Genomic DNA, 23,608 nt, shown 5'->3' with positions numbered 1-23,608 from the left:
ACATATTGAGGTTGTTAGGCACAATAATGGTATAATTTTACTCTGACGTGTACACTGACATTGTCCTTCTGTGCCCTCCAAAAGAACATGTCTCCTTTTACATACCGTAATTAATATTTGCTAATTAGGTCTTTATGGCAGGGAAAAATTAAAGTGAGAGACCTTTGGAGACTTTCACTATAATATATTAGTGCAAGTACTTACATTCTGAGAAAAAAATTGCACTTTTTTGTGCGTGAAAAAAAATTCACAAACCATTAAAAAACATCATGTAACTATTGTAAAAATGTATTCCATAATCACACACCTTGACATGCGTTTACGCAACAGAAAAACATAGATACTCAACATATAGGTTCCTATAGGTTTGCTTGTTTTTTACTTTATCGAAAGGAAACAAAAGTGTGCAAAGTAACTTAATTATATGTTGTTTTCAGAATCATATTATATCATAGAGTACAATGTACCAACAGATGATGGAGAAAATAACATCCCTCTTGGATGTCCCACATTCTATGGCCTCCTGCTATTTGTGAATGCAGTTTATATAGTGGCCCGGTAGTTAGCATTGTAGCCTAAGGCTGTGAGCACACGTTGCGTTTGATGCATTTTCAATGCGTTTTTTCCTTCCAGATTTGGGCCAAAAACACTAGGGAATCCTTTTGCCAGCTAATTCAATGAGAATCCTGAAGTGCGTGCACATGATCAGTAATTTTCCTTTGAGTATTTGCTGCCCAGTGTCTCCTCCCTGTGAACTCCTATTCCCTGTCTGATGACACTGCACAGCACTCAGACAGGGAATAGGAGTTCACAGGGAGTCACTGAGCACACGCTGCTCAGTGTCTCTGCTGGATGACAGGCTGTATGGTCGCATCATGCAACTTCCATCTAGATGCAGCAGACCTAGACCCGTCGTGGGACAAATGGATTAGCAACAACTCTGCGGAAAGGTGAGGAATATTGTTGTTTTTTATTTTTAACTCTTTTGCAGATGACAAGGCCGTCGGTGGAATGGGCGAGGTTATAAGTACAGTTTAATTAAGCTTTATTAAAAAAGTCTGTGTCATTCTTTCAATTAAAGGAATTTATTCTGGGTGTCTGTGTTTTCATACAATGTGACTATGGGATTAGTAATGGGGGCATCTTATTGATGCCTCTCCATTACTAACCTCAGAGCTTGATGTCATCTGACAGTACAAACGTGACATCAACTCCCCAACTATCACCCAGCTTGCCACCACTACAGGCCACCACTACAGGGCAAGTGAAAAGGCTAAGTGTCAGAACTGGCGAATCTTAGAGATGCGCCTTTTCTGGGGCGGCTGAGAGCTGATGTTATTAGCCTGGGGTCGGCCAGTATCCATGGCCCCTTGATAGGCTATTAATATCAGCCCTCAGCTGTCTGCATAGCCTTTGCTGGTTATTACTTATAGGTGGACCCTGCGGCATTTTTTTTCATTTCTATCTAATATATACAGTGGGGCAAAAAAGTATTTAGTCAGTCAGCAATAGTGCAAGTTCCACCACTTAAAAAGATGAGAGGCGTCTGTAATTTACATCATAGGTAGACCTCAACTATGGGGGACAAACAGAAAAAAAAATCCAGAAAATCACATTGTCTGTTTTTTTATCATTTTATTTGCATATTATGATGGAAAATAAGTACACTGTGTGTGTGTATATATATATATATATATATATATATATATATATATATATATATATATATATATATATATATATATATATATATATATATATATATATACATACACATATACACACACACACACACACACACACACTGCTCAAAAAAATAAAGGGTACACTTAAACAACAGAATATAACTCCAAGTAAATCAAACTTCTGTGAAATCAAACTGACCACTAAGGCTACGTTCACATTCGCGTTGTGCGCCGCAGCGTCGGCGACGCAACGCACAATGCAAATGTAAACGCATGCACAACGCAGCGTTTTGTGACGAATGGAACTACCTGTGGCAATACATTTTTGTCTCCCTGATCATAGCATTATTGACATGAAATTACTTGTATTAAAAGGTAACTTCAAATCTCAAGAGAGACAGAAGAGTCTGGGAATAAAAGCTGATGATGACCTTTGACACACTCAGTGCAGGAATGAATGTGTCTCATGGATTTATGTCTTTTTACATCAATTAAGGAATTTGCTCCTCAGACCGTGTGGGGGCATCATAACATAGAACCAGACCCCAATCAGAGGAAAATAAAACATTCACTCCTTATCTACGAACTGGTCAAATATTTACGGACATAACTGTTTATCACTCACATAATTGTAGTTCTGCTTCACGTCACCTGTCTTATCTAAGGCATTATTTCTGTGCTGTGCTGTGCACAAATATGTGATTCTTCAGAATTTGTATTAGTCGATGCCTGATGAAGCGACCCGAGTACTGTAGTCTCGAAAGCTTGCAATTTGTTACCATCTTTTCAGTTAGCCATTAAAAGGTATCAACCACTGAAGACTCTCAATTCTAAATATTTGGCAATTATCAAGACACACTCAAAGAAGTGGTTCTGCAGGTGGGGACCACAGACCACATCTTAGTACCAATGCTTTCTGGCTGATGTTTTGGTCACTTTTGAATATTGGTTGTTCTCTCACACTCTTGGTAGCATGAGACAGACTCTACAACCCACACAAGTGGCTCAGGTAGTGCAGCTCATCCAGGATGGCACATCAATGAGAGCTGTGGCAAGAAGGTTTCCTGTTTCTGTCAGCGTAGTGTCCAAAGACTGGAGGCACTACCAGGAGACAGGCCAGTACACCAGGAGATGTGGAAGGGGCCGTAGGAGGGCTATAACCCAGCAACAGGACCGCTACCTCAGCCTTTGTGCAAGGAGGAACAGGAGGAGCACTACCAGAGCCCTGCAAAATGACCTTCAGCAGGCCACAAATGTGCATGTGTCTGCACAAATGGTTAGAAACCGACTCTATGAGGATGGTCTGAGTGCCCTATGTCCACAGATGGGTGTTGTGCTCACAGCCCAACACCGTGCAGGACGCTTGGCATTTGCCACAGAACACCAGGATTGACAAATTTGCCACTGGTGCCTTGTGCTCTTCACAGATGAAAGCAGGTTCACACTGAGCACATGTGACAGACATGACAGAGTCTGGAGACATCATGGAGAGCGATCTTCTGCCTGCAACATCCTTCAACATGACCGGTTTGGCAGTGGGTCAGTAATGGTGTGGGGTGACATTTCTTTGGAGGGCCGCACAGCCCTCCATGTGCTCACCAGAGGTAGCCTGACTGCCATTAGGTACCGAGGTGAGATCTCCAGACTCCTTGTGAGACCATATGCTGGTGCGGTTGGCCCTGGGTTCCTCCTAATGCAGGACAAGGCCAGACTTCATGTGGCTGGAGTGTGTCAGCAGTTCCTGCAAGATGAAGCCATTGAAGTTATGGACTGGCCCACCCGTTCCCCAGACCTGAATCCGATTGAACACATCTGGGACATCATGTCTCGCACCATCCACCAACGTCACGTTGCACCATAGATTGTCCAGGAGTTGGCGGATGCTTTAGTCCAGGTCTGGGAGAAGATCCCTCAGGAGACCATCTGCTGCCTCATCAGGAGCATGCCCAGGCGTTGTAGGGAGATCATACAGGCATGTGGAGACCACACACACTACTGAGCATCATTTCCTTGTCTTGAGGCATTTCCATTGAAGTTGGATTAGTCTGTAACTTCATTTTTCACTTTCATTTTGAGCATCATTCCAACTCCAGACCTCCATGGGATATTAGTTGTGATTTACGTTGATCATTTTTAGGTTTTATTGTTCTCAACACATTACACTATGTAATGAATAAAGGTTTACAACTGGAACATTTCATTCAGTGATATCTAGGATGTAGGATTTTAGTGTTCCCTTTATTTTTTTGAGCAGTATATATATATATATATATATATATATACATATACATATATATACATATATATGTGTGTGTCACTAACATCTATATATCTATGTATTCTATGTGTATATATCTATTCTATTCTAACTTGTCACTTTGTGATTTTACTGTATGCGGCCCATGAATTGCCGGCTTTTCAAAGGACACCGGTGCGTAAACATCGGACAGCACTTGCATGGTCAGAGTGCTGTGCGAGTTTTCCTCACACACATAGGCTTGCATTGGCGAGTCTCGGTGACAATCGCAGCCTGCTGCGATTTTACACGCACGCTGAATACGGCTGAGAAAAAAAAAACGTTGATGTGAACTGCCCCATAGATTAACACTAGTCCAAGTGCTATGATTTCTCATGAAGTATTGTTTGTGCCTATTCATAATCCTCTTACTAAGATGGCTATTACATTGGTGTACCATGGGCTGTTGGCAAGCAACAGCTCCCAAGTTCAAACCACTGTATTCCAATTAAAGTAACACTATGCAGCTATGTGTGAAAAGGATGGAGTATAAAGTCAAGGGTTACATTCCTACGATTAGTTTTTGGTGAGTTTTTGACACAGCAATTTTTTATTTAAAACATTACAGCGTTATTTCAAACATGACATACCAAAGAGGGACAAAAGAAGCACATAAAATGCAATGAAAAAAACACGAAGTACCTAATTTAGCTACAGTAATATGTGGTGAAAATCTGCAACATCAAAAACTCACCAAATACTCATATATAATAATAATAATAATAATAATAGAGAAACAACTCTCACAAGAGATTCTCTTTAATCATGAGCATGAAATGGAAGGAAGACCATCGTTAGTGCATCTAGACGCATTTAATACGTCTGTCGGCATTTGAAGCTAAAATCTGACACCTTGTGGAGAGAAAGGGAACTGCAGTAACAAAAACGGCAGGGGTAGAACAAAAAGGCCATGTGGTTAACATGCCCTATGTCTCCGTCTCCTACACGACTCGCCTAAATGTGCCACATTTAACACATCTTTTTAAAACACGGTTTAGATTTTCACAGAAGCAGAAAAACAAAAATAACTGATGTCCTAGATCCCTGACCTGACAGATATTAATGTCGCCTGACGGAACCCACTGATTATAATTGGGACTGTCAGATTTCCTTTGTGGGGCCCAGCATTTCACCAGATAAAATAGCTCATCACGTTGTAGGTATTTTTTTTACAAAATCTGCAATAGAGGCTCTGAGATGTGAGCAGAGTCTAGGGAATGCCCAAACCCTCATAATCATGCACAGTTTTGTTATATGTAATTTATGAGAAGCGCTAATTACATATGACGGCTAATCCCAGAATTCGTCCCGATGAATACAAAATATACGATGCATCAGGAAGACACTGACCAGTTGGGTTGTACAAAGTGTACTGAGCCAGAGCAGCATGGCTGGTCATAGGTAATGCAGCTCAGCTCCCTTTCACATCAATAGGAGTAACTACAGGTGTAAGTCAGAGAAGAAGAAATGGAAATAACCAGCTCACCCACTTTCTGACTCACTGAATCCTCAGCTCGGAAACACAACCCCTGCTAGATGTTGTTTGTGAACGACTTTCTACGGTGTAAGTCAACAGGAAAAAAAGAATCTACAACTTCACACATTTTGTATTAATTTTGTTATATTTTGATGAGGAAATGGGGGATCCTTTCCAGGTTTTACCACAAAGCCCTATGGTTACTTGCAGTGTCAGACAGGAGGGTCAAGGGCCCACCAGTAAATTTGACAACCCACTGCTAAGCCACATGCAAATATTACATTACCTTCATTCATAAAAGTACCTATGCTTCTATATAATAATGAACTGGGTGTCTTGTTAAGTGGAATCTGTCAGCAGGATTTCACCCCCAAACTATTTATATGTTCATGTAGCTCTTTCTAAGACAAGTCCAGCAATACCTTTACATGGCCAATCAGTTCCTCCATTACTGGGAAATTAGCATTTGAATTGATATGCAAATGAAGGTGAAGATCTGAATCCTCTGTCACTCCAGCTCTATTGCCCGCCCAGCACCGCCTCTTCCTGCATGACTGACAGCTCCTTTGCCTGAAGCCATACAGCATCAAGGCTGTCAGTCAATCAGGAGGAGGCAACACTGGGTGGGCAAGAGAGCTGGAGTGACAGGGGCTTCAGATCTACAAATAGTTTGCCTGCCTCATTTGCATATAAATTAAAATGCGGATTTCTCAGTTTCAGAGGAACAGACTGTAAAGGTATCCCTGAACTTGTGTGTGAAAGAATTAAGTGCACATAGTTTTTGTTGTAAAATCCTGTTGACAGATCCCTTTTAACCCCTTAGCGTCCAGTGACAGGCACAGTCCATCATGGCAGGGCGTCAGTTCCCGCACCAGGACAGGCTGTGTCTGTCATGCATTTAAACTGTCACTGCATGTAAACAAGCAGTGACAGTTCAGTGCCGACAGCTGTCTATGACAGCTGAGAGGCACAAGAAGAGGTGCAGGGAACCATGCCGTCGGTCCCTGCACACAGATCGCTGTGATCAGTCAGTCAATCTGACTGACCGATTACAGCATGATCACACAGGAGATGCTGAAATATCAGCACTTCCTGCCCGATCAGTGCAGGAACGCAGCTCTACCAGAGGCTGAGCGTGTGCACCAACAGCCAGGAGCAGTGTCAGCGCCGCCCCTGGCTGTTAACCCAAGTGCTGCGATCGAGAGCGATCGCAACATTCAGGAGGGAGGCAAAGGAACGGAAGCTCCCTCTGCCTTCAGACCGGTGCCCCCGCGACATCATAGCGTTGCCCTCCCTTCTTCCTCCCTGCCTACGCTCCGTCTACTCTGAATGTGTCCTGCGTACCTATCTTTAACATTGGGATACGCAGGACCTGCAAATGTATGTGGATGCGTCCGCATGCGGTAATTTGAGGTGAGGCCACCGCACGTGAATGCAAAATTTTGCGATCCCGTGTGGTCGCCGCACACCTCAAATTGCCACATGCGGACGCATCTGCATGTCCTGCGTACCCAATATTAAAGATAGGTACGCAGGACGCATGCAGAAGTAGGCGGACCTAAACAGCAGAAGTGCGGAAGTGGGCGGAGCTTCACGGAGGAAGTACGCAGCCGTCCGCAAAGCCCCCGTATGCAAGTGTGAACCCGGCCTTATTCCCTTCAATGAATGTCATTAAAAAAAAAGAAGCAAACTATGCTTTATCATCTTACCGCTTGGAAAAAGTGTAAAAAAACGCGATCAAGAAGACGACTGGAAAAAAATGGTACCCCTGATATCGCCATCTTGTCCTGCAAAAAAACAAGCCACCATACAGCTCCATCAGTGGAAAAATAAAAAAGTTATAGCTCTCAGAATAAAGCGATACAAAAATAATTATTTTTTCTATAAAAGTTTTTATTGTGTAAAAGCACCAAAACATAAAAAAGGTATAAATGAGGCTTCGCTGTATTTTTTTTTTATCATACTGACATGAAGAATAAAACTGCCTTACCAATTTTACCACACGCGGAACGGGGAAAAAAATATTCCTGAATTGCTGGTTTTGTTCATTCTGCCTCCATATAAGGGTATGTTTCCACGTTCAGTAAACGCTGCGAGTTTGACGCTGCGCAACGCTGCAGCGTCAAACACGCAGCGTCCAGATGTTCCAGCATAGTGGAGGGGATTTGATGAAATCCCGTCTCCACTATGCGTGGAAACCCGCACGCGGCGGCCCTGCGACTACGGACATGCTGCACGTCTTTTCAGATCGCAGCATGTCCGTACACCTTGCGGGGACGCAGCGTCCCCGCAAGGCATATCACAGGGCCCTATGGGAGAGAGCGATCATCCCGGATGTGAAGAGTTAACACATCCGGCATGATCGCGTCCCAGAAAGGGGGCGGGGCTTAGCGCCGAGCGGCGATACCGCCGGCCATCCTGATCGTGGAAACATACCCTAAATCAGAATATAAAGTGATCAAAAAATGTCATGTGCCCAAAATTGGTACCAATAAAAATGTCAGCTCACCCTGCAAAAAACAAGCCATCACATGACCAGGTCATTCGAAAATTGGAAAAATTATAGCTCTCAAGATATGGCTATGCAAAAACTTCTTCTTACACAAAAAAAGCGTCTTTTAGTGTGTGACAGCAGCCCCATATAAAAACCTGCTATAAATCTGGTATCGCTGTAATCGCAATGACCCAAAGAATAAAGTCGTCTAATCACTTATACCGCACAAGGAACGGCATAAAAAAAATAAAATAAAAACAATTCTTCACTTGCTGTGAATTTGTTCATTCTGCCTCCCAAAGATAGCAGTAAGATTCGGCGCACATTTATCCTGCGCTCTGCGCTTACACAGGGGCTTCCGTGCAAATCTCTGAAATACGTGATTCAGATAGAACATCCGGCAGAAGATTCCCCATAATGAGGCAGAAGCAGGCACTGTGGACGCAGTCTGATCTGTGATCTGGCAGTGTCCGTCTTTTTAGGCGTGCATAAAACCGCGGTCCACCATAATTTTGTGAACCTCGGAAAGGAAGGACACCACTGAACAGAGGCCAGATGGAGCAAACAGTAACTCTGCTGCCTGATCATAGTTTCCTTGGGACTTTCATCTGTCACGTAGCTTGGAGATTTCGATGGAAAACCCAAAGTAAGTGCTCAGGGTAGAGCGCCGGATAAATGTGATCCCAAACGTTATGTAAAATGTTCCCTATAAAAGCTTCAACTAAATCCACAAAAATAGCAAGTCCCCACTCAGGTATATCATCTGTTAATGGAATTATAGGGGATTCCACGTTACTGGTAGCACAAAGGCTCTGGAAAAGCGAAATGGCTCCTTGCCCCCCCAAAAGAAATTTAGCGAATTCTACACTCCCAAATCTAAATGCCCCATCCCTTCTGAGCTCCAGTGTGCATAAACCACCTGTAGGGTATGTGCACACATTCTGGATTATTAGCGGATATTTAGCAATTTTTTAGCGTTTTTTCAGCAGTATTCCATGGCTAAAACGCATTAAAAACGCATACATTATGCATCCCATCATTTCCAATGCATTCCGCAATTTTTGTGCACATGTTGCGGATTTTTCCGCAAAAAAAACGCATGCGGAGAAATACGCAGCATGTTCATTAATTTTGCGGGTTTTTTTACGGATTTCCCACTATGTTATTGAATTGGGAAGCTCTGGAAAAAAACGCTAAGGGTATGTGCACACGTCAGAATTTCTTGCAGAAATTTCCTGAAGAAAACCGGAAATTTTCTGCAAGAAATCCGCATTTTTTTCGCGTTTTTTTAGCATTTTGCAAGCGTAATTAGCTTGCAGAATGCTAAAGTTTTCCAAGCGATCTGTAGCATCACTTGGAAAACTGATTGACAGGTTGGTCACACTTGTCAAACATAGTGTTTGACAAGTGTGACCAACTTTTTACTATAGATGCTGCCTATGCAGCATCAATAGTGAAAGATAGAATGTTTAAAAATAATAAAAAAATTGGTTATACTCACCTGCAGACAGCCGATCTCCTCGGCGGCTTCCGTTCCTATAGATGGTGTGTGTGTGCAGGACCTTCGATGACGTCGTGGTCATGTGACCGCGACGTCATCACAGGTCCTTCACACACACCCCATCTGTAGGAACGGAAGCGGCGGCGTGCACCGATGAGAGGCGGGAAGACTCCGGGGGCCATCGAAGGTGAGTATATGACTATTTTTTATTTTAATTATTTTTTTTTACCAATTATATGGTGCCCAGTCCGTGGAGGAGAGTCTCCTCTCCTCCACCCTGGGTACCAACCGCACATGATCTGCTTACTTTCCGCATGGTGTGCATAGCCCCATGCGGAAAGTAAGCAGATCAATGCATTCCTAGGTGTGCGGAATCCCCGCAATGCCGCAAATTTAATTAACATGTTGCTTTTTTTTCCGCGATGCGATTTTTTCGCGGAAAAAAATGCAACATTTGCACAAGAATTGCGGAATACACTGAAAATAATGGGAGGCATATGTAAGCGTTTTTTTCGTGTTTTTATAGCGAAAAAACGAGAAAAAAACACAAAAAATACTGAACGTGTGCACATGGCCTAAGGCTATGTGCACACGTCAGGATTTTATGCGGAAATTTCCTGAGCAAAACCGAAGATTTTCCGCATAAAATCTGCACGCGTTTTTCTCACGGTTTTGTCGCGTTTTTTGCATGGATTTTCTGCATTTTTTTCCGGAGCTTCCCAATTCAATAACACAGTGGGAAATCCGCAAAATTAATGAACATGCTGCGTATTTTTCCACATGCGTTTTTTTTTTTGCGGAAAAACCGCAACATGGGCACAAAAATTGAGGAATGCATTGGAAATGATGGGATGCATAATGTATGCATTTTTTGCGGCGGAATACCGACGAAAAAACGTGCAATAAAAATGCACGAAAAATCAGGAATGTGTGCACATACCCTTAGCGTTCACATTTGGCAAGGGTCTAATTTCCAAAATGGGGTCAAATGGGGGGGGATTCTGTTAAGGGCTCTATATATGGAGTCTGCATACTATTTTAGGAAAATCTACGCTCCAGGAGGCAAAAACAGCTCCGTCCCGCTTGAAAATCTCTGTATGGCTAGTTCTGGTGCCAATTTTATCCACTTCTTGTGTGAAAATGTAAAATCTGGAGCTGAAATAAAATTTTTGTGATAAAAATGTAATTATTTTTTCTTCACCGCCCAATGGTATAAAATTCTGTTACCCATCGGTGGTGTCAAAATGATCACTGCACCCCTAGATTAAATCATCAAGAGGTGTATTTTGTAAAATGGAGTCACTTATGAGTTCTGCTGTTCTGGCACCTCAGGGGCTCTACCAGTGAGTCATGGCACTCTCAAACCATAAGGCCGGGGTCACACTAGACCGTAATATGGACGAGTGCTATGCGATAAAAAAAAAATCGCATAGCACTTGGACCAACATTAATCTATGGTGCAGCTCCTATAATCCGTTGTTTTCTCGGCCGTATTATACGTGCGAGTGAAATCGCAACATGCTGCGATTGTCACCGTATTATGCCCGAAATACGCCAATGCAAGTCTATGGGTGTGAGAAAAACTCGCACACCACACCATCAGTGCGACTTGCGAGAAATACGCACCGGTGTCCTATAGAAAAGCCGGCAATTCAGTGCGGTGTACAGTAAAATTACACTGACAGGTTAGAATAGAATAAAGTAAATGTCTACACATAGTATAGATATATATATATATATATATATATATATATATATATATTTTTGTTATTGACACACACATATATATTTATGTTTCATACAGCGCTAGATAGCAGAAAAGCCGGTAATTCAATGGTCAGCTTTTGCTAAATCCTTACTGAACAAACAGTAAGGGCTTGTTCACACCATCCTTTTTTTGCTGCGGATTTTTCAGGTCCTGATTTGGAAATCCCGCAGTGCAAAACCGCGGTGGATTTCCCTGCGGTTTTTTGTGCAGTTTCTTCTGCGAATTCCACTGCGGTTTTCCAACTGCACTTTCCTATTGGTGCAGGTGGAAAACAGTTGCGGAATCCGCAGAAAGAAATGACATGCTACTTCTTTTTTTCCGCAGAAAATCAGCGCGGATTTTCCAGCGGAAAAAAGGAAAATGGGAACAGCGGATTTGGTTTTCCATAGGGTAACATTGTACTGTACCCTGCATGGAAAACGTCTGCGGATCCACAGCTGCAAATCCGCTGCGGATCCGCAGCAAAAACCGCAGCGTGTGAACATAGCCTAAACCATTGCATATCCGTTATATTTTTATGCTAGATGGGAGGCCCGATGCTATCAAATCGGTAGGGTGGTGATGCCCTACTCCTCCATACACCTATACTGCCATAAGCACTGGAGAAGGTGAAGCAGTGCAGGTGGTCTGCACAGTGCCAGCTAGTTGGGGGGCAGCAGCTGTGGCTCCAGTCTATGTCTAATATACAGTACTTTGTCGGGGCTGTTAGTTTACAATTCTAGTCCTGCTGCCTCTAGCACAATACAAAACCATTCTCTCCTATACGATATCACAGCTCGCATCCTTATCGTGACACAGACTGACCTTGGATCCTTACCCTAAGGGTATGTGCACACGTTAAGGAATTTTCACGTTCTTTTTGCGATAAAAACGCATACATATGCATCCTATCATTTAGAATGCATTCCGCAATTTTTGTGCACATGATGTGTTTTTTTCCGCAAAAAAACGCATCGCGGTAAAAAAAAGCAGCATGTTCATTAATTTTGCTGATTTTTTTGCGTTTTTCCCGCTATTTAATGCATTGGGGAAAAAACGCATGCAGATTTCTGGCAGAAATGTCCGGTTTTTGTCAGGAAATTTCTGCAAGAAATCCTGAACATGTGCACATACGCTAACACTCGGCTGGCACTCCCCACCCTGTAATGCGATATACCACCCCGTACAGCAGGTGAGGCAGTTGCCATGGCGCCTGGTGATCACAGCCCGCACTGTTGCTGCATGGAGGCTGCCAGAGCCGTCCTGTCCTGCCGGAGTCACCTTCCTCTCCTCCACACACAGACTGAATAGTTACCATGAGCGGAGTCCGTGGGAGCCGAGCACCGGGCCCAGCCTGACTCATCACGACACACGGGCATGCCACGTCTGCCGGACCGCGAAAGGGACACGACAAGCAGCGTGTGTGTCCTCCTCCACCGGCACTGCACTCCCTGCTCAGCTCACAGGCCTGCAGGTGGAGAGCTGGGCTGCAGAGGGAAAGAGCTGGGCTGCAGAGGGAGAGAGCGCGACGGCCAGTGGGGACAGGGGCTGCTGAGGGAGAGAGCGGGGCTGTGGAGGGAAAGAGTGGGGCTCTAGAGGGGTCCTTGTGGCGGGGGAGTCCCAGGAGCAGGGGGGTCCGGCGATGACCCGCTGGTGGTACTGCGCAAGGGCCTGGTACCACCAGCAGGTGCCATATTGGAATACCCATCACTTGGTTATTCCAATATGGCAGTCGGCGTGGATTGTGGGATTCAAGGACGTCCAGACTGAAGTGGATGACAGACAATTTAAGGTAATTATATGAATAGATATCCCTCCCTAATAACGTTAGTAGTGTGTGTGTACAATTTTGGAGCTCTAGGTGTTAAATTAAAGGGTTAATTCACAGAAAAAACTGGAGTGGGCTCCCGCACAATTTTCTCAGCCAGAGAGGGAAAGCCAGTGACTGTGGGCAGATCTTAATAGCCTAGAGAGGGACCATGGTTATTGCCCCCCCCCCCCCCCCGGGCTAAAAAATCTCCCCCAGCCACCACAGAAAAGGCGCATCTGTAAGATGCCCTGTAGCATTGGCATATGGGGTAATAAGGGGTTAATGTCACCTTGCTATTGTAAGCCTGGTTAAAAAGCCACTAGTCTGAAAGGGTTAAAAAAAGCAAACACATTAAAAACAAAGTATTTTAATGAAAAAAAACCCACAGGTTTTATTATCATTATTGTACGCTCATTCCAACCGAAGACCCTCGTTCTCCTGTAAAAAATTCCAAAATAAAAAAAGCAACAATAAACCCATACCTGTCCGCCGTACAGTCAAGTCCCAAGCTGTAAATCCATCTCAAGGGGTTAAATAAATTTACAACCGGGAGCACTGCTAAATGCGGCCACTCCCGGCTGTAAAAGACTGGGGAATTAATGAAATACAGGGGAACGGATCTTTGGTGACTAGCGGTGCTTTCGCCAAAGCTGCATTCCCTGGAGGCATGAACTCATATGAACTCTGTAGCGTGGGAAAATATTCAGAAACTTTCCCACCCTACAGAGTTCATGCTGCCAGGAGGCGCGGCTTCGGTGACGGAAATCAAAATCAAAGTGGAAAATGAAGCTACAAGCTGATCCAACTTCAGTGGAAATGCCTCAAGACAAGGAAATGATGCTCAGTAGTGTGTGTGGCCTCCATGTGCCTGTATGACCTCCCTACGTCTGGGCATGCTCCTGCTGTGGAGGCGGATGGTCTCCTGAGGGATCTCCTCCCAGACCTGGACTAAAGCATTCGCCAACTCCTGGACAGTCTGTGGTGCAATGTGACGTTGGTGGATGGTGCGAGACATGATGTCCCAGATGTGTTCAATCGGATTCAGGTCTGGGGAACGGGTGGGCCAGTCCATAGCTTCAATGCCTTCATCTTGCAGGAACTGCTGACACACTCCAGCCACATGAGGTCTGGCATTGTCCTGCATTAGGAGGAACCCAGGGCCAACCGCACCAGCATATGGTCTCACAAGGGGTCTGAGGATCTCATCTCGGTACCTAATGGCAATCAGGCTACCTCTGGCAAGCACATGTAGGGCTGTGCGGCCCTTCAAAGAAATGCCACCCCATACCATTACTGACCCACTGCCAAACTGGTCATGCTGAAGGTTGTTGCAGGCAGATTGCTCTCCACGGTGTCTCCAGACTCTGTCATGTCTGTCATATGTGCTCAGTGTGAACCTGCTTTCATCTGTGAAGAGCACAGGGCACCAGTGGCGAATTTGCCAATCCTGGTGTTCTGTGGCAAATGCCAAGCGTCCTGCACGGTGTTGGGCTGTGAGCACAACCCCCATCTGTGGACGTCGGGCACTTACTGAGACCATCCTCGTGGAGTCAGTTTTTAACCGTTTGTGCAGACACATGCACATTTGTTGCCTGCTGGAGGTCATTTTGCAGGGCTCTGGCAGTGCTCCTCCTTGCACGAAGGCTGAGGTAGCAGTCCTGCTGCTGGGTTGTTGCCCTCCTACGGCCCCCTCCACATCTCCTGGTGTACTGGCCTGTCTCCTGGTAGCACCTCCAGCCACTACGCTGACAGACACAGCAAACCTTCTTGCCACAACTCGCATTGATGTGCCATCCTGGATGAGATGCACTACAAGAGCCACTTGTGTGGGTTGTAGAGTCCGTCTCATGCTACCACAAGTGTGAAAGCACAACCAACATTCAAAAGTGACCAAAACATCAGCCAGAAAGCATTGGTACTGAGATGTGGCCTGCGGTCCCCACCTTCAGAACCACTCCTTTATTGAGTGTGTATTGATAATTGCCAATGCTTTCCATCTGTTGTCTATTCCATTTGCACAACAGCATGTGAAATTGATTGTCAGTGTTGCTTCCTAAGGAGACAGTTTGATTTCACAGAAGTTTGATTTACTTGGAGTTATATTCTGATGTTAAGTGTTCCCTTTTTTTGAGCAGTGTGTGTGTGTGTGTGTGTGTGTGTGTGTGTGTGTGTGTGTGTGTGTGTGTGTGTGTGTGTGTGTGTGTGTGTGTGTGTATATATATATATATATATATATATATATATATATATATATATATATATATAGACTGTATACATGTTTTCACGAATATTTGAGCCCATGGATCCATTATATGTCCATTTTGCAAGCCAGAGAGAAAATCTTGCCATACGGATGACGCACGGATACTTTTTGGAGAAAAAAAAAAAAAAAAAAAAAAAAATCGCATCCTCGCATTGAATACGGATGACATATGAATCACTGTTCATGAACATTTCTGCGTATCTTGGCCGTAAAAAACGGACCGTATTTTTATACGTTAGGTGTGACTCCAACCTAATAGTAAAATCTGCACTATAATATGGTGCTCCCTCCCTTTTGAGCTTTGCACTGTGCCTCAAAAGTAGTTTTCACCCACACATGGGGTACTGGCACATTCAAGAGAAATTGCACAACAAATTTGGGGGTCCATTTTCTCCTGTTACCCTTGAGAAAATAAAAAATTAGAGGCTAAAATAAAAACTTTGCGGGAAATTTTTTTATTTTTTTTAAATTTTCTTAGCTCTGTTATAAATTTCTTAAAGGGAATCTGTCACCCCCAAAATCAACAGTGAGCTAAGCCCACCGGCATCAGGGGCTTATCTACAGCATTCTGTAATGCTGTAGATAAGCCCCCGATGTATCCTAAAAGATGAGAAAAAAAGGTTAGATTATACTCACTCTACTTTATAAATTTATGTAAAGCACCTGGGGGTTCAGGGTGCTCACAAACATCTAGATAAGTCCCTTGATGGGCTTAATTTCCAAAATGAGGTAACTTGTGGGTCTTTCCAGTGTTTGGGCACATCAGGGGTTCTCCAAACGCGACAGGGCATCTGATCACGATTCCAGACAATTTTACTGTAAAACATCAAACGGCGCTCATTCCCTTCAGAGCCATGCTGTAACCCAAACAGTGATCTTCCTCCATACACCGGATATCGGCATACTCAAGAGAAATTGCACAATTTTTGAGACTATTTTCTCCTGCTACCTTTGTTAAAATAAAAAATTTGGAGCTAAAAGATGATTTTTGGGGAAAAAAATAGGTTAATTTTTACAGCTCTACATTATAAATTTATGTGAAGCACTTGGGGGTTCAGGGTGCTCACAAACATCTAGATAAGTCCCTTGATGGGCCTAGTTTCCAAAATGGGGTAACTTGTGGGTCTTTCCAGTGTTTGGGCACATCAGGGGCTCTCCAAATGCGACAGGGCATCTGCTCTTGATTCCAGGCAATTTTACTTCAAAATATCAAACGGTGGTCCTTCGCTTCCGAGCCATGCTGTGACCCAAACAATGGTCTTCCTCCATATCGGCGTACTCAGGAGAAATAGCACAACAATTTTTGGGGTTCATTTTCTCCTGCTAGCTAATAAAAAAAAATTGGGAGTAAAAGATGATTTTTGTGGAAAAGTCTAGTTTCCAAAACGGGGTCACTTTTGGGGGGTTTACACTGTTTAGGCACATCAGGGGCTCTCCAAACGCGACATGGCATCTTTCAATTCCAGCCAATTTTATGTTCAAAATGACAAATGGTGCACCTTCCCTTCTGAGCTCTGCCATACTCTCAAACAGTGGCTTTTCCCCACATATGGGGTATCGGCGTACTCAGGAGACATTGTTCAACAAATTTTGTGTTCCATTTTCTTTTGATACCTTTGAGAAAAAAAAAAATTGGGCCGAAATAATTTTTTTGTGAAAAAAGTTAAATGTTAATTTTTTTTTCTTCCACATTGCTTCTTGAATGTGGTGTTGAACAGAGAGAGATTCCCCTGACTACAAAATCCTTCCAGGCATGTTCAGAATACAAAAACGGGATACGACGCTGGATTCCTGTTTTTGACGGTCAGCGACGGATCCTGCATCCATAGGCTTCCATTATAGCCAACAATGGGCAGCGCAGGACCCTTCGCTGAGCGATTTTCCGATGTGCAGAAACAACATTCCTCTGAACGTTTTCTCCACCCGACGGACAGCAATTTTCTGACAGATCCAGTGCACGACGGATGAAACGTGTGGCCATCCGTCACAATCTGTCGCTAATACAAGTCTATAGGAAAATACAGGATTCTGCAGAAAAATTTGCAGGATCCTGTTTTTTTCAAAAATTGACTGATTTCGATGGGAGCTAAAAGACGGAAGTGTGAAAGAGGCCTTATGTATGTTTATATGAGCATGGCTGCTTTTTGCAATCATTAAAGTTATGTTTTAATGGTACTCTCAATGCCTGATATATAAAGATACAGCGCCACCCCTAAAAATGGATTGTGTATGGAATTGTTCACGTCAATAGGACTGAGTCGCAGTACCATGCACAAGTCATTGCTAGGGATGGCGCTCTTTCTGAAAGCAACCATGTTATTCTAATCCAGAACAACCCCTTTAACACCGTTGTTCCCTTTTATGCATTGCATTATATTAATGCATGGACCCAGTCTAGATCAGGGGTAATCTTGGAACTTGCTTCACCTTTTGACTCCTTTCCAACTTGTGACTCGTTTTTTATTAAGTTGTTCAAATAATTGAAAGGCTTATTCCCCAAATCACAAGTAATTCCCCAGCCTCTCCCATGGGGTCCCCACGGCTAGTGCTCACCAACACAAAAAGAGGACTTAGAAATCCTCCAAACATTTTTTAAAAAAACACCAGGAAAAAAGCAACGATACTTACCTGCCCAGGCCTCCAAACAAATGCAGTATCAGGGTGCAGTGGACCCGATTAAAGATGGCGGCAACACAGGTGCAGCAATACCGATGAAACAGCCACTCTCAGCCTACCAATCCATGGGGGGGTGGCTGCTTGGTATATTAGTGCATAAAAGATACAATCTGTATGCGGCGTTATTCACATACAGGTGATGCAGAGCATCGGGCTAACAGCCTATTAGTGACGCCCATACTCTTAGACCAGGCGGGCTGCCCAGTGCTAACCAAAAGCATCCTGTGTGAACAGAGGCCACAGTGTACAGAGGAATCTGGGCCCACCTGCACCCTGAAGGATGTTATAGCAGGATCCATTTTATCTTGCTTGCCTCCATTTTGTGTGTTACTAAAGTTGAGAAAAACAAGTTGTTATTCACTATTCTTCATGCAGCTGTTATTGCTCAAAAACTGATTGTAGCAGGGCATGGGGGATGAAATGTCCTTGGTAGATAACGAATAATGTTCTGTGTAAAAATATGTCTGTGAAACCACAGGGAGACAAATGGTAAACTCTGACGCTTAGCCCATATATGGTGAATCCGCTTCCGACATAAGTATGAATAAAAAGTCTGTGTAAGCTCAATAAACTAGAGATACTTCAGATACAAACCTGGTGTACTGCGTCTTGTCTCTCTGGCGCCGTGACGTCATCTCTAAGGTGGACTCATCAGAGAATAGGTCGAGACCTGCGACAACAAGGATAAAAAAGTGCAAAAAACACATAGCAGTATATGCGAGGTATTAGTTAATATTATGGCCAAAAGTGGAAGCGCGCAACCCACGTCAAGGGTCCCCATGCTTGCTGCCATCTGTAATCGGGTCTACTGCACCCTGTGCATTTCTTTGGAGGTCCCCGGTTAACAAGTATGGGCAGGAGACAACTAGTGAACTAGGAAATAATTATTTAAAGTTGTTTTTTTTTATTATTTCATTGCTGCCATGAAGGCATGTTCCCTGCCCGTAGTAATATACTCAGCAGCCATCTTGTTCCCGCAGCTTCGGACTGACTGGGAGCCAGAGGTAACAGACACAAGCGCTCAGTGTAAGTCTATGAGACTCGTTCTTGCTCTCATACAATTACATTGAGAAGTGACCTCCATATCACAAACACTGCAGCGATCCGGCAGGTCACATCCTGCAGAAGACAGCTGAAGCGGCACTGACAACAGGCGAAGACGGCGGCTGGTGAGTGTAAAGACCGGGGCCAGGAACTTACATTAGTGAAACCACTCTGAGGGGGAAATGAGAAAACCTCCCTGGAGCGGTGCATTAATGAAAATTTGCATCTATGGCTCCAAATTTTCCTATTTTCTATGATATTGATTTTGACTCTGACAATAGTGAAAGCAATAAGATTCCCTCATGACAGAGACGTGACATTGGGAGTCCTCACGGCAGACATTTCCTCCGCCACATTGTCCTCGTCGTCACATTCCCGCCCAGCTGCTGCACGTGACGCATGCGCACTCACGGATGAAATTTGTGTTCGCTTCGCCTGCAGGCAATAATTTGAACGCATGCGCAGCACGCCGGTCCCCTCCCCTTCCGGTCCCTTGGATAGCAGGTGTCTCACGTCCGCATCCGCTCTCAGTGAGGACATCATGGCGGCGTTGGGCAGGCTCTCTGGCATCCTTGGTCGTTCTGTGGCTAACCGTGGTCGTCCGTTTTCTGCGACAGCTCATGCTGAGCACGGGGATGCAGGTATAGGGCGACACCAGTGCGGCAGGGGTGGCCGGTACTGTGGGTCACCTTCAGCAGGCCGCTGTCAGTGAAGGTCACCCCGGTGATGCAGCCGCTCATCTGTACTTCTCTCCCCACAGCTCGTACGTGGAAGATCCTGACCTATGTGGTGGCGCTGCCCGGTGTGGCCGTGTGTATGCTGAACGCGTACCTGAAGGCGCAGCACCATGAGCCCCGCCCGGAGTTCGTAGCCTATGAGCACCTGCGGATCCGGACCAAGGTAGGGTGTCACCCTGAGGGAGGGCGTCAGTGATGGCTCCTGTGAATGGTCACTGATCTGCAGCGTCCTCCCTATGGAGGTGATCGGGACTGATGTATGATTACATGGACACTGGTCACTGATCTGCAGCGTCCTCCCTATGGAGGTGATCGGGACTGATGTATGATTACATGGACACTGGTCACTGATCTGCAGCGTCCTCCCTATGGAGGTGATCGGGACTGATGTATGATTACATGGACACTGGTCACTGATCTGCAGCGTCCTCCCTATGGAGGTGATCGGGGAGATGTATGATTACATGGACACTGGTCACTGATCTGCAGCGTCCTCCCTATGGAGGTGATCGGGGCTGATGTATGGTTATATGGACACTGATCTGCAGCATCCTCCCTATGGAGGTGATCGGGGAGATGTATGATTACATGTACACTGGTCACTGATCTGCAGCGTCCTCCCTATGGAGGTGATCGGGGCTGATGTATGATTACATGGACACTGGTCACTGATCTGCAGCGTCCTCCCTATGGAGGTGATCGGGGCTGATGTATGATTACATGGACACTGGTCACTGATCTGCAGAGTCCTCCCTATGGAGGTGATCGGGGCCGATGTATGGTTATATGGACACTGGTCACTGATCTGCAGCATCCTCCCTATGGAGGTGATCGGGGCTGATGTATGATTACATGGACACTGGTCACTGATCTGCAGTGTCCTCCCAATGGAGGTGATCGGGGCTGATGTATGGTTATATGGACACTGATCTGCATCGTCCTCCCTATGGAGGTGATCGGGGAGATGTATGATTACATGGACACTGGTCACTGATCTGCAGCGTCCTCCCTATGGAGGTGATCGGGGCCAATGTATGATTACATGTATACATTCTGACAATCCCTAGTCTATTCCTGCCTGTGGCATTAAAGTTTGACAGATGAGACCTTATAGGAAAATCAGATTTGTGTGGGTTTTTATATAATTATTATATATTTGGTGCTTTTGTGTAAAGTCACTTCTGCGCCCATCTTTGTGGTCTCTTCTAGTGAAAGTCCAGGCCACAGTGGAGCGGAGATCATTTAGCCGTTAACCAGAATTTTATTGGTTAAGGTTGTCTGCAATGACCTTCGGTGACAGGCTGCTCAGAAACCATTGTGTAAAATCTCTAGTGAACATCAAATTTCACTACGTCAGCAACTTAAATGTTGTTGGGAACAACTTTGTTTTTTCTATTTAGTATATTGGACTGCAAGAAAGTAAAACCTGTTACTAGATCTGATGATTGCTGCTATGTAGCAGAGCCGATCGCGTTGTGCCAGCTTCTAGCCTCCCATGGAGGCTATTGAAGCATGGCAAAAGTAAAAAAAAATGTGAAAAAAATATAAAAGTTTAAATCGCCCCCCTTTCGCCACATTCAAAATAAATCAATAAAAAAAATAATCAAACCTACACATATTTGGTATCGCCGCGTGCAGAATCGCCCAATCTATCAATAAAAACAAAGCATTAACCTGATCGTTAAACAGTGTAGCTAGAAAAAAATACGAAACTCTTATGTTTTTTTTGGTCGCCGCGACATTGCATTAAAATGCAATAACGGGCGATCAAAAGAACATATGTGCACCGAAATGGTATCATTAAAAACACCAGCTCGGCTCGCAAAAAATAAGCCCTCAACCGACCCCAGATCATGAAAAATGGAGACGCTAAGAGTATCGGAAAATGGCGCAATTTTTTTTTTTTTTTTTTTAGCAAAGTTTGGAATTGTTTTTCACCACTTAGATAAAAAAGAACCTAGTTATGTTAGGCGTCTATGAACTCGTACTGACCTGGAGAATCATAATGGCTGGTCAGTTTTAGCATTTAGTGAACCTAGCAAAAAAGCCAAACAAAAAACCAGCGTGCGATTGCACTTTTTTTTGCAATTTTACCGCACTTGGAATTTTTTTCCTGTTTTCTAGTACATGACATGCTAAAACCAATGATGTCGTTCAAAAGTACAACTTGTTTCGCAAAAAATAAGCCCTCACATGGCCATATTGACGGAAAAATAAAAAAGTTATGGCTCTGGGAAGGAGGGGAGCCAAAAGCAAACACAGAAAAACGGAAAATCCCAAGGTCATGAAGGGGTTAATATACATTAAAAAAAAAAACAAAAAAAAAAAAAACAATTTTTGGAGAGACGTTTTCTGGACACATTATTAGACACACATTCCCAGATTGGTGATCACAAAGTATCTTCCCGCTTACCACCTTCAATCCTAAGCTTAGTGTTCTGTGGCTGTACATACGCACACTGAGTGTGCACTACCACCACCAGCCAGGACACAATTGAAAACCCTATTTTGGCAGAAGTTGGAAAATAATTCATAGGTCTCTTTCAAATTGGCAAAAACCAGCCTGTTATGGACATGAGTTTCCTTACAGTTCACTTTCATACAGTCCTTTCTTGGCAGGTATAATTCAGCTCACATCATCCCTATTGTAAAAACCTTTCACTATATCCACTATAGATTTATTTAATGATTTGCTCGGTTTAATATCAGGAGAAGTCATGAAACTTTTTTTTTTTTTTTATTTATTTGGAAAATACAGATCCTACACTTTCAGACCACAGGCTGAACAGATGTGAATTTGAGAGCATAGGAGGCACATGTGAATTGTTTAAACATTTTACATCCATTTTTTTGGAAATGCTTTTCAAAATTTAGCGTGTGAGTCTGCATGGGTAAAATATGAACAGATATTCTTGTGACATATCGGTTGAAAGCCTGTACGCTTATGAGTGTAATTTCGTTTTTTCTGTTTTTCTATCTTGGTTCTGGCCTGAGTTGAGGAGAAACGTAAAGGTACGCAAAACAGAAATTCAAATTTTTTAACAAAAGTAATTTTTTTTTCTTCCCATTTTCCATTCTCAAAATCTCAAGATAAATATATATATATATATATATATATATATATATATATATATATATATATATATATATATATATATATATATCTCCTGTGCTTGAACTCGGGAGTGCCAGAGATGCGCCTGACCCAGGGTTAATGGGTCTGAGAATTTCCCTTAAAACTAAGTTTTTCAATTTGCAGTTTTCAGCTGGCATTATATGGGTTATACAGAGTATAGAATTGTGTGTATTTATGTATAATACAATAACAGTTATCGTAATGGTGTAATAAATCTCTGTACTTTGCGTTTACTGGAGTATGTGTTGTTTTTACAGAAATTCCCTTGGGGAGATGGAGTGAAGAGCCTTTTCCACAATTCCCATGCAAATGCTCTTCCGACCGGCTATGAAGAGTCTGAGCACTCTGAACATTAAACCTCGGACATCTTGATATCTGGACCAGTGTGGTGTATGGGCCCATATAATGAGCAGGGATCACGCTATTCTATTTAATGCTGTACATGCCCACTAACCTTCTACTGCTGCGGTAGAAGTTGTCTAAATAAAGTTTGATTGGACCTATATGCACTGACTGATCCTTTATGGAGCCTGTACTTTGTTATATGTATATCTGTTGCCTCCTTTCAGTATTCTATCTCAGTGAATGCCTGCTATGATGGCATAGACTGTTGGTACTTTGATGTTACAGTGACCCCAGGACAGGCAGTGGGGAGTTACGAGAAGCTGCACAAGGCTAAAGGTACCTTCACACTAAACGACTTTGCAACGATAACGACAACGATCCGTGACGTTGCAGCGTC

General features: G+C 43.8%; 1 protein-coding gene and 1 long non-coding RNA gene across 3 annotated transcripts in view; one reads left to right on the top strand and one right to left on the bottom strand.

Annotated features, from left to right (window-relative positions):
- LOC143815379 (uncharacterized) overlaps positions 1 to 19,372 on the bottom strand; it is a 99,263-nt gene extending 79,891 nt beyond the window's left edge. The window contains exons 1-2 of one of the 2 annotated variants that reach the window (XR_013223729.1): positions 19,327 to 19,372; positions 18,544 to 18,619 (exon numbers count right to left, since the gene is read on the bottom strand). This is a non-coding gene — a long non-coding RNA (uncharacterized LOC143815379). The remainder of the gene's footprint in view (positions 1 to 18,543; positions 18,620 to 19,326) is intronic. The other variant, XR_013223727.1, reaches the window with a different exon arrangement.
- Positions 19,373 to 19,473: 101 nt separating this feature from the next.
- On the top strand, positions 19,474 to 23,371 carry COX6A1 (cytochrome c oxidase subunit 6A1). The gene is made up of 3 exons (XM_077294502.1): positions 19,474 to 19,634; positions 19,754 to 19,893; positions 23,124 to 23,371. Exons 1-3 carry the CDS (start codon positions 19,535 to 19,537, stop codon positions 23,220 to 23,222), a joined length of 339 nt encoding a protein of 112 aa, XP_077150617.1. The 5' UTR covers positions 19,474 to 19,534; the 3' UTR covers positions 23,223 to 23,371.
- The last annotated feature ends 237 nt before the right edge of the window (positions 23,372 to 23,608 follow it).

Source organism: Ranitomeya variabilis, chromosome 1, assembly GCF_051348905.1.
Source record: "Ranitomeya variabilis isolate aRanVar5 chromosome 1, aRanVar5.hap1, whole genome shotgun sequence".
NCBI classification, from domain to species: Eukaryota; Metazoa; Chordata; class Amphibia; order Anura; family Dendrobatidae; genus Ranitomeya; species Ranitomeya variabilis.
The sequence above is the reverse complement of the archived record's forward strand: the minus strand, read 5'-3'. Positions and strand labels throughout refer to the sequence as shown.

What these genes read in the sequence shown, in the direction of transcription:
- COX6A1 (XM_077294502.1), top strand. Translation starts at nt 19,535, where the DNA reads ATGGCGGCGTTGGGCAGGCTCTCTGGCATCCTTGGTCGTTCTGTGGCT. An exon ending in TGCTGAGCACGGGGATGCAG is followed by an intron (nt 19,635 to 19,753) that starts GTATAGGGCGAC and finishes CTCTCCCCACAG; the next exon opens with CTCGTACGTGGAAGATCCTG. An exon ending in ACCTGCGGATCCGGACCAAG is followed by an intron (nt 19,894 to 23,123) that starts GTAGGGTGTCAC and finishes TTGTTTTTACAG; the next exon opens with AAATTCCCTTGGGGAGATGG.